Raw genomic sequence first — 11163 nt, forward strand, 5'->3', positions numbered from 1 at the left:
TTGTGATTATGACAAAACAAATCATAATGAAATATACACCAAGAACATCGTATGTGTAATGTGTATACATACCTCATATGATCAAAATTAATATGATTATAAAACATGCCTAACCTGACTAAATATAATTGTGTACCTATCCAATCATTTTAAGTTCAACACCATACATCTTTTAAATTTTGCATAATACTTAATGCACACGTCTTAATAATATTAACTTTATATTAGAAAATTTGTACTGGTTTATATGCCCAGAAACTAGTACTTTAAGAAGGCTGAACAGTGTATTTGACTGAAGGTTGAGTTATTTACTAAGAAGAATAAGGATCAATTCTCACTTAATATATTTTTTTCCTTCTTTTTTTTTAATAGTGCACCCGTGTATTAAAAATCGTAAACCCACCTCTGTAATCGTGAGCTATGTATTATAAACCTGAAAATTGGAGAAAATCTGAGGAAAAAGACAGCCTTTAATTAAGCTAAGCCACAAGTAACCTTTTTATATCTCTGCTTTATATAGTCCTACTTTTGGAAATCTTTTTGAATAAATAGTGATAAATTAACTTGAATAGTGTAATCAATGGTAAAGGGACTCAATATGATTAAATAGTGATAGGCAAAAATTTCTAAACATATATTAGTATATGTATGTATGTATGTACTGCTCAACATGTGAAAATTATGTTTTGTACTTTTCTACAAGCTTATTTACTGTTTTCTTGAGTTGCAATCCTTTTTTATCTTTTGGCTTATTCTGTTTTCATCTTGTGAAAGAAACAATCCGTAATCTCCAGTCCAATCGAAACCAATCTCCTGTCAGAGTAGTGAGATCTGGTTGACCTCAACAGCACTTGACAAAGAACAGTTATTGGGTGAAAAATAAATTTAAACCTTATCCTTCTTAGGATAAAATTCACAAATAGCTAACTTTTTAATCTTTATAGTCAAGAGCTTCAAATTTTACTGATGAAAGTGAAGCGAAACTCCGTAATAGTGGCTAGCCCGTACTATTAGTACTCCTCAAGGGGGAGTTCAGATTGAGAGTATAGTCTGCAGTGTTACCGGGTAAAGTACACAAATAGTCCTCAAAGTGGATGTTCATGAATTTTTATCTCCGCTTGTCTCATGTGTAAAACTTCAAGTTTAATAAGCGTTGTTCATCGCCAGCCCATGGACAATATTTTAACTTTTGACCCTAAAGTATTATCTATGGGACAAGTAGGGTCAAAAGTTAAAGATCACCCCAAAAAATATTTAGAAATGACACCAGGTAGTCACTCTGAAGAGTTTGTATTTAGGAATTAGCTAGTGCGTTTTGAATTTCAGTTTTTCATTTAATTTTTTAGGACAAAAATGTCCTGAATTGTCTTGAAGTTAAGATTTTTAGTTTAAAATTTGAGGACAAAATAAGTGCTGGCTAATCTTTAAATAGCATCCTTGAAAATGACTATTTGCGCACTTGCCCCAAAAATATCATATTTCTTCAATATTTTTGAAGAATTAACCCAAATAGTCATCCACTCAACCGCTTAAACTAAAAATATCTAGTGGAGATATAATATAAGCATAATTTATATATTATATGTGTATAATTATGTAAAATTAATGTATAAACTATGTAGATGGCTAAAGAAAGTAAATAATAAATATGACCGGCTATATATGTAAAGATTCCTATGTTTTTGGGAAGATGAAGCCCAATATCTGCTGGGTCCGCAACCCGTTTTATAACGAAATTTAAGAAGCCCATAAAAGTTTCCATTTTGACGTTTGAATCTTCATTCTTCAACCGGCTTTGCAATTTCAACCTCCATAAAAATCAGAAATTCCTTTTGAACCCTTCAAAATCGTACCCAGTTTCCATTCTCTCTTCCTTTTCATTCTTCCCTTGTCTTATCTTGTATGCCTCGTGTCATTTTCTTTTAGATATTTGACTATACTCATATTTAGGAATGGCAGGCGGTTCGGGGCGGGGTTCTGTCTGAACCCGCACAATTTTAACCCGCCTTCGCCCCGCATAGGATATAAATTCGCATTCACTCGCCTCACACTCCACCCGCATTCACCCGCCCCGCCCCACAAATATTTTTAATAAAAATTTTCTCTTTTCCTTTTAAAAGATGATTGTGACAAGAAAAATAGATCGCCTTTTACAAGCTAAATTTTCTATTCATATATTTCAAACGTAGAAGGGTAGCTGTTTATTCGTCTCTCAAGCCATATAAGGCTTCAGATTTTTTCAACAATTAAATAGCAAGGAGTAGTGCTATTATATATGGTAATAATTATTAGTGATTCAAAAAATAAAAGACGAAATTTTTTCCATACGAATTTAAATTGAATTCCACCAGTGAAAAAAAACAGTAATGATTTTTAAAACTCCATAACAGTTAAGAATATAACAGTTCTTTTTAGTTTTGTTTACGTTCAAAACTTCTAACAATTTCAAAAGCCAGATAATTCATTGTATAATAGACACATGAATTGATGACAGTGTATTTTGGGTTGTGGAGATCATTTAGTTCAAAATATTAAATCCCTGCCCCGCGTGATTTATTTTATTTAAAATTTGAACCCGCCCCGCAATCGCAAACTCTCAAACCCGCCCCGCCCCGCAACCGCAACCGCACCGCTTCATTGCCATCCCTAGACTCATATTATATATTTTTGTTTTATAATTTAGATTTCCGTAATTTGGTATACTATTATGAACATGTGCTATTGTGCAGATAATTAAATTAATTTGAATACAATTTTTGCCTTTGCCATAAGATCCATAGATGTTATGGTGAACATTTAAATGCCAAAGGAACTTGAAAAAGAACGTGGCTCAGGAACTTTTAAGGAACAATCATTAAAAAACATACTAATATAGCCATTTAGAGAACTTGTATTTTTCATTTTTATTTTATATATACAACATTAGCCTAAGGTAATCTTAAATTGAACGGCATGAACAGTAAGAATTTCCTAACTTGTTTGAGATTGAGACATCGTTGTTGTAACACTAGCAACGGCATGCACCCATATGCTCAAGACCTTGACACCAGTAAATTCATTCATCAAAGTTTGCCCACTGCAATAAAAAGTATACAACAACAACAACAATAAACTCATTTGTGTCCCACAAGTGACGTTGAAGAGCGTGATGTGTACGTAGACCTTACCCCTATTTTTGAAAGACCCTCAATTGCTGCAATAAAAAGTATTACACACAAAATCATTTTGATTATCTGACTGTATAGTATTTAGGAAAATCTAAATCTATTATATTAATATAAACTGTTTAGCTGTAAATGCAAAATGCTAATTATCTGACAAAAAGTGCCGGTGTATCATAATACAAGTTTCCTCTCAAGAAATCAAATTGTCCTACATGTTCCTATTTGATAAGCAGATTGCCCTACCAAATCTGCAAAGCAATCTGTAAGAGATGGAAGGCCACCTAATAACTCTACTCGCACTTGATTGATCGGTATATGTGACGAACGAAAAATAGAGCAGCGCGGAAACCAACATTCCCGAGCATGAGAAAGAAACCATAGCAGATGCAAGCCATGTATCCGAAGAAGAATGAGGTTTGCATGAAGCCTGTCATATCTGAACGCGCATAATAGTAATATAAGCAATATCCATAGATGAACAGTCCAGTTGATCCACCACAAAGGAATGCCCTATTCAGAGAAAGAACATATACAAGTTAGAAATGATGAACCAACTTTCAGATGCAAAAGGTCAAGGAATAGGTAAAACCAGTAAATGACCGTCGTACCTCCACCACCATTCATGATCTTCAGCAGCAAGTTGAAAGTATGTCAACGCCACCGTTATAAAAGCAGTGACAATTACAAGGATAATGAAGACTATAAACAAGATACTGTAGATTGTGTAAATCCTGTGACCCCAAACACTTGCAAATATGTAGTAAAGCTCAATATATATGGCACTGAAAGGCAAAAACCCAGCCATCGCCATTTGAGGCAGAGTTCCACGGTACCAAGGCAATGGCGGGATCTCTCTTGGATACTTTGTGGTACGACAAGGAGCTTGGAACTCGGCTTTGCTGTTCTTTCCAGCTATCCCACCCAAGACAAGCAAAGGTGATGTTACAAGAGCCCATATTAGAAAAATGACCACAATGGTTCCAAAAGGCAGTGCAGCAGTGGCACTGTAGCCAATGGCAACGGAGTTAAGAAAGCAGAACGTGAGAAACAGGGGTCCACAAAACAAGCCCCCAGTCAATATCAAGTTTCTAACCTGCAGAGCAACAACACCATCTTGTTATTTTGTTGCACTCACTTCCATTTTCAGCTGGTGTGCTTCGTTAGCTAAGACACCAATGTATTTGACAATACATATAATCTTAGTTAACTTGATGAAATTAGGCAAATAATACAACCCACAGATACTGATGTAGAATAGTTATCTTAAAAGTTGTAACACATCTTAGCAATGACCAAGTGTATCACATATAAAGTTAAAATACATGTGAGGATGCAGTTAATGCTTTTCTCAAAAAACAGTCATCAGCTTCAAGGATTAGATAAAATCACGACAGCAATCATACAGAAAAGTGCCCCCTAAAACAAGAAAGAATAAAGCTAGTAAATTTTTTTATATTTCACCCAGTTGAATAATTTACTTCAGAGGAAAAAGGTAGTGTCTTTCTTTCCCTGTGGTTAGCAATAACATCAAGGGGACAGGGAGAGATCTCTTACTACACAGCCAAGGCCTTGGGGAAACAAATAAATTGTCTTGTTATAAAACACCTTCATTTTTCCCAAAAGAATGCCAGATAAAATGATTCTAACAAATGGCAAGCAACAGTAACAAAGTAGCAAGGATAGGAAAAACAATTATCAACGGAGCTTCATCCCCTTTTTTATGATTAAATATACAACAACAAAAAACCCATCTTAATCCCATACGTGGGGTCTGGGGAGGGTAGTGTGTACGCAGCCTTACCCCTACCCTATAAAGGCAGAGAGATTGTTTTCGATAGACCCTCGATTTTTTATGATTAAATATACAATAGTCAAAATTAGGGATGATTTTCCTTTTAATTGTTCTAAAAAGTTCAGAATTAGGGGAAATAAAACTAATATACTCTCCATTCCATTTTATATGACGGTATTTGACGACACAAAGGTGAAGGTGTTAATTGCCTTTCTATTATATTAGTGATTAATAGTATTAAAGTAATGGTTGAAAAGTTAGTTTGATAGGAAAATCATCAAGCTTTGAAAGTTGAATAGTTTACTGAAATTGAATTCTCGAAAGATGAATGGAGCAGTGTAGTCAAAAAGTTTAGCATGTCCCAAAATAGAAAGATAGTCATATGAATTGACAAGGAAAGAGTATCGATTCAAATGGAAAGGAGATGCATTTGAGCCATGAAAACAAACCCAGTTTGTCCCTTCTAGTTGGCAATAGAACGAGGCTGCAGTATAGCCAGCAATGCCAGACGTGAGAGCATATATGACGACTAGTGCAGTGAATAAAGCTCCGCGGTTGTAAGGATAGAAAACACCAACAAGTGCAAGAATGAAAATAAAGATGGTCCTGAAAATTGAGTGGGAAAAGAGCATTAGAAACACACATGCTTAAGATTACAAATTTTATCGATAAAATATACTTACAGTGTAAAGAGTTGAGTACCAGAACCAAGTGCTGCAGCCAACAAAGATTTGTACTTCGGGTACCTAAAAACATCACCATGAATGTACTTCCACCCAGTTTCTTCTTGGTCATCAGCTGCCTCCTCATCATGTGCATACCTTTGAATATTGATTAAGAAAAAATTGACATGAAGACTCAAAAGAGAACTTATTCTGAAGAACAAGAAATGTAGGCAAACCACTCGTATTAACTAAATTACCACTTACTTGACAAAGTCATTCTTAAGGACGCGCATAAGAATTGTGGCAAGAAAACCAGTTAAGAGAAGAACTGTCACGCAAGAGTTGATAATTGAGAACCAATGGATTTCCAAGTGATGTGGCAGTGATGAAGACTGCGAGTATTTTTCCATCCTCTTCTCAAAAGGAGTAGTTGTCTCCTTCCATTTCACAGAGTAGATGAAGTCAACATCTACTTCCTTGTCCTCTGTGATATCTACCAGGGCATTAGGATCAGTTCGTGCATTGATCTCAACCACATGATCGTTGTTGTAAAAGATCTCAAAATGGAGATGTTTAAACAGATAATACTTGTACTCGATGGGGTCAGATTTTCCATCCTTACCAACTTTCCCTAGGAAACCCCAAATGGGCAAGTCATCATAATACATTTGGAAGTAATAGTCCTTAGCAACAGCACTGCGGAATTGAGAAACTTCTTCCTTGCTTAACTTCTTTTTGCACACTATTTCTGAGTCCTTGTCGTACATAAAGTCAAGCTTGTAAGGAGCACTGACCAGTCGATCACCATTCAAGACTTCACCAAGAGCTTCCTTTTTCTCTTTCACATGAGCTGCAAAAACATCCTTCGGTAAATTTGGAACTTAAAATCTACAAAGTTGACTTAAAAGAAGGACACTAAAGCATTGACTGCATACCTGGTGCACAGAAAGGAAGATCAAAGAAACGGTACGTTTCACTGGAATGAAAAATGTAAAGAAAAAAACAATTCATGAGCTATTCCATAGACAAAAAGGACGCACACAGCATTTATAATGCACACACTACTTTTTGTTTTCAATCAAGTTCAACACAAAAAATGTTGTGACAGCAGGATAAAGAATTCACTAGTACATCAATCTCCAAGTTGTTAAAATCCATTGTTTTTACACTTTAAGCTTGAAGTCATCATTCCTTATTTGCATCTATATGCATCATCTTGTAGTTTTCTTCAGAAATGGAAAATGAAGACTCATTATGTCAATAATGAATCAAAGAAAGAAAGTTAGTTGAGTATATCAGAGATAAAAGGACAAGGCCAGTACAAAAACGTTTGTCTCATTTAATTTTCAAGAGGCTTGCAAATCCTTCTTTTGACCAAGAAGTTTATAGATATTGTTTGAATTTCTCTGAATGTGAAGGTTGCAGTTTGTACTAGGGGGGCTGCTCTTTTTAAAAATTTATTTATCAATCTTATGAAGAGCCGAAAAGCATTCCGACATCAATATTCATGCATACAACAAACATGTATATAAATATAGATTTAGGCTTCCTAGATAACTTAAGCCAGTTGAATTCTTGTCCGCCAAAAATTACACCATATATCTCTTTCTGGTTGCATGTTATTGTTTGCGTCAAGTAATTTCTTAACACACTTAAGTAATCCAAATATCCTATATATGGCACCTTTATGTGAGCGTAACAGAGAGGTTAACAAAAGAGCCCGAGTTGTACAGATCATAGATGACATTGGCCACATCAGAGGCAGTACTCCAGATTTTTTTTTTTTTTTGAGAGTAATAGCAGTACTCCAGATTGTTACAATATCAAGTTACCTAGAAGATGCTACACAGAAATTCAGTCTTAAAAGCTACATATCTCAATTTCTTATCTTTAGCTCTTTCTACCATGCACAAGTAGTAGCACTTAGTTCATCAATTCGATCAACGACTTCAACTGAAACTCGATAAACTAGCTGTATACCAAGAGAAATTCATCAAATCTAGACAGCACCAGTAACTTTGTCTCGGACTATACACATTATATACACACAGACATGCGCAAAAACAGACACATTTAATATGTGTTGTATGTGCTTGCTCAAAAACAATGTGTTGTATGTGTGTATACATACAACATGGTTCAAATCCTAGCAAAGACAAAAAAGAGTAGGTTATTTCCTCTCATCAGCCTAGACGATTGGTGGACAGAGTTACTCGGTACTTGTGTTAGTCGGAGATAGCAGGTACCTAATGGCTGACGGAGTACTCAAGCTGCACGTAAGCTAGCCCGGACACTAACATTGTAAAAAGAATGTGTGTGTGCATACATCCAATATGGTTTAAATTTCATCAGAGACAAAGAACACTAGGTGATTTCTTACCATCAGCCTAAATCTTAGGTGAACAGAGTTATTGGTACATGTATTGGTCGGAATAGCAGGTACTTGGCGGAATAGTCGATTTATACTCGAGCTTGCCCGAACACTACCTTTTTAAAAAAGTGTGTGCATGTATACATACAACATAGTTCAAATCTCAGCCGAGACAAAAACACTAGGTAATTTCTTCAGAGTTACTCGATATGTGCGCTGGTCGGCAGGGGCGGTCCCACATGTATCAAAGAGAGTTCAAAGGAACCCGCTTCGTTGGAAAAATATAATATTTATACATGTAATTATGATCTAAAACAGAATGAATACAGATATTATTTTATTAATGAACCCACTTGACACAACAAACCTTTGTGGTATAATGGTCAAGTGGGTTCAAAAGCTCCTGGTGGTCCGCAGTTGGAGTCTACGTTGCAGCACTCTTAGAGTTGGAGGCTACGTTGCAGCACTCTTACTCTTATTTCTGACAATTATTGATTATATTTGTATATTTGTAATTTTGGAATGAACAATAGCTTTTAAGTTTAAGTTGATTGTTTCAATATGAAATTATTTATTTGCTCTAGTATTAAATTTTTCCGGTACTTATAGCTCTCTTTAATTATTTGTATTAATTTAGTTTAGTTAATACTCTTTCTTTTGATTATTTTTTATTTGTAAATAACATCATTGTTTCTATAAACGTGAAAAATATTTAAATTTGTTTATATATACATTTTAAAGTTTAATATACTTTTTAATATGTTAAATAGAATTTGTTAGCAAATTTTTAAATTTGTTAAAATAAGTAGATAATTTATTCTAAAATTAAATTTAAATAGAATTTGTAATACTTTTATTTTAAAAAAACTTGCTCAACTAATAAAGCAAAAAACAAAACTTAAATTTGATGACTTCATTTTGTTGTAGTGAATAAAAAAGAATAAAAATATAATTGAGCAAATCTCGCTTGTTATAATTGATGTTGTTTCTATTATTGATGTCGTATTTAATGAACCCGCTTATATAAAATTATGGATCCGCCGTGGGAGGTAGCATATGCCTGGTGGAAGAGTCGAGTTGCGCAAGCTGCCCATATACTACCATTGTAAAAAACAATGTGTGCGTGTATACATACATACCTATATAAATACATCTATACTCACACACCAGAAACTATTTCATTTTGACATCCACCGACAACCTTCGAAGCTCAATATGTACAAAAACATACACATTTAATCCAGAAATGAACAAATTCTATAACTTAAACTGAAATCAAATTTACACACAATGCAAATTCTATTGGTAAGCGCCCTCCACTTCCAACCAAAAGGTTGTGAGTTCGAGTCACACCCAAGAGCAAGGTGGGGAGTTCTTGGAGGGAGGGAGGCGAGGGTCTATCGGAAACAAACTCTTTACCCTAGGATAGGGGTAAGGTCTGCGTACACACTACCTACACAGACCTGGAATTATACTGGGTTGTTGGGTAAGGTCTGCGTACACACTACCCTGATGTTGCAAATTCAGCTCCTGATTATCCATTTACAAAAATGTTACAATGCAAAAAGTACAATCATTACCTCGGGTTATGGAAAGGACCAACCTTGTTAGCATACAAAGGCACAGAATCTCCGGCCTTGTACTTATGATCAGAACCGTCCGACCTCGCCGGTAAAACACAACACAACATTATCAAAACGACGACGTAACACGTCACCGTCATCTTCCTCTCCATTGAATGTATATATTACTGCGTGTGTGTGTGTTGTATGTATATATTGTTAGATATAGAGAATTTTAGGGGGTGGGTGGGGGAGAGGGGAGGTAAGAACACAGATCTCGATCACCGTCAGTAGTTAAAAAGGTAACTTAACTTCGGGAGTGTGAAATCAAACGTGGGAGAAATAGATGTATATAGGAGAAATATAGTTTGATTGCTCACGCGCTTTGTTGAGAGTGAGGTACAGTCAATGTTGACTTGGGAACAGATATTAGGAAGGAGAACGTGACTCGTCAACTTAATTCTATACATTTTATTTTTGTTTTTGGGAATAATTTGTGAATTTTTTCAATAAATTGTTATTGGTTAAATTCTTGTGAGATCTCTCTTAAGTCTCTAGATATATATGTGTGCACGAAATTGTATATGAAATTTTGTGTTAATAGTTGCTAAAATATCTTAATAGATTGTACAAACTATATCATGCAAAATGATTACTTTAAGTAAAAATATACTAAAAGTGTAAAGGAGAAAAAAGATTACATTTAGGTTGAGTAACTTAAGAAAATATTTCAAATTATATCCTAATGATCTAAAAATGACGTGTTGAATAGTATTGTTGGTAAAATGGAAGTTAAATACACGTTTGATTATTAAAATATTTTCTAATGGTGGTCGTGATTTATGAAGGCTGGGAGTGATGGTTGTGCAGTAATGATTGATGGTGATAATCTAATACTAGTAGTTTTCAACTAAATATGGTAGTTGTGTAATAGTGATTAGTAACTAACAAAATAGTGGTCGGTGGTGATTAGTAGATGCACAAACGAAATAGTGTTAAAATATCACCTTCGCATGAACATTTAAATGATCAACTTATTAATGATTTTAAGAGTAACTTATAATTAAATATACTTAATTAAATGTGATATGAATAATTTAAATTCAATCTCCATTAAAAAAGATAAATTTATTTCTTAATTTTCAACATTGCCATGCTTATGTGCTTATATGTTTCTATCTAGGGAAAAGGGCTCAATGTGCCCCTCTGCTTGGGGTAATTTGATGATTAAGTTGGTGGGTTACTATTAGGGTTGGGGTGATTTTTAAAAGTTTACTAACGGTAAGGATAATTTTGACCGGATAGTATAACGACAAGGGTAAATTTGGCCTGATAGTATAACGGAGGTTAAATGTAGACAATATTCGAAACTTGAGGGGTATATTTGGACCTTTTCCCTTCTATATAAGTGGGCTCGATATTATTCAATATTCATGAAAATTTAAAGAGGAACTTTCAGAAATGAATATTGTTTAGTGGCTATTAACTTCCTATAGCTACCATATACATAATTACTTTTCATAGCTACCTTTCAGTTGTTATGGTAATGTATTCGGCGTATTCGAGCTACTGTATTCATGAATACAATAGCAAAAAATTGCTAAAAAAT

The 11163-nt window shown here is 34.6% G+C and overlaps 1 protein-coding gene across 1 annotated transcript; it reads right to left on the reverse strand.

The window, feature by feature from the left end:
• Positions 1 to 3223: 3223 nt before the first annotated feature.
• Positions 3224 to 9950, reverse strand: LOC107823168 (transmembrane 9 superfamily member 3-like). The gene is made up of 7 exons (XM_016649766.2): positions 9573 to 9950; positions 6557 to 6597; positions 5886 to 6471; positions 5640 to 5777; positions 5406 to 5562; positions 3773 to 4257; positions 3224 to 3674 (listed from the first exon to the last, which is right to left on the reverse strand). The coding sequence occupies exons 1-7, from the start codon at positions 9725 to 9727 to the stop codon at positions 3455 to 3457; spliced, it is 1782 nt and encodes a 593-aa protein (XP_016505252.2). The 5' UTR covers positions 9728 to 9950; the 3' UTR covers positions 3224 to 3454.
• Positions 9951 to 11163: the final 1213 nt, after the last annotated feature.

Source organism: Nicotiana tabacum, chromosome 13 (assembly GCF_000715075.1).
Source record: "Nicotiana tabacum cultivar K326 chromosome 13, ASM71507v2, whole genome shotgun sequence".
Classification (NCBI taxonomy): Eukaryota; Viridiplantae; Streptophyta; class Magnoliopsida; order Solanales; family Solanaceae; genus Nicotiana; species Nicotiana tabacum.

Coding starts and splice junctions, on each gene's coding strand:
- LOC107823168 (XM_016649766.2), bottom strand. CDS start 9,727: ATGGAGAGGAAGATGACGGTGACGTGTTACGTCGTCGTTTTGATAATG. Junction 5,563..5,639: donor GGTACTCAACTCTTTACACT/GTAAGTATATTT, acceptor CTCAATTTTCAG/GACCATCTTTATTTTCATTC. Junction 3,675..3,772: donor GATCATGAATGGTGGTGGAG/GTACGACGGTCA, acceptor TTCTCTGAATAG/GGCATTCCTTTGTGGTGGAT.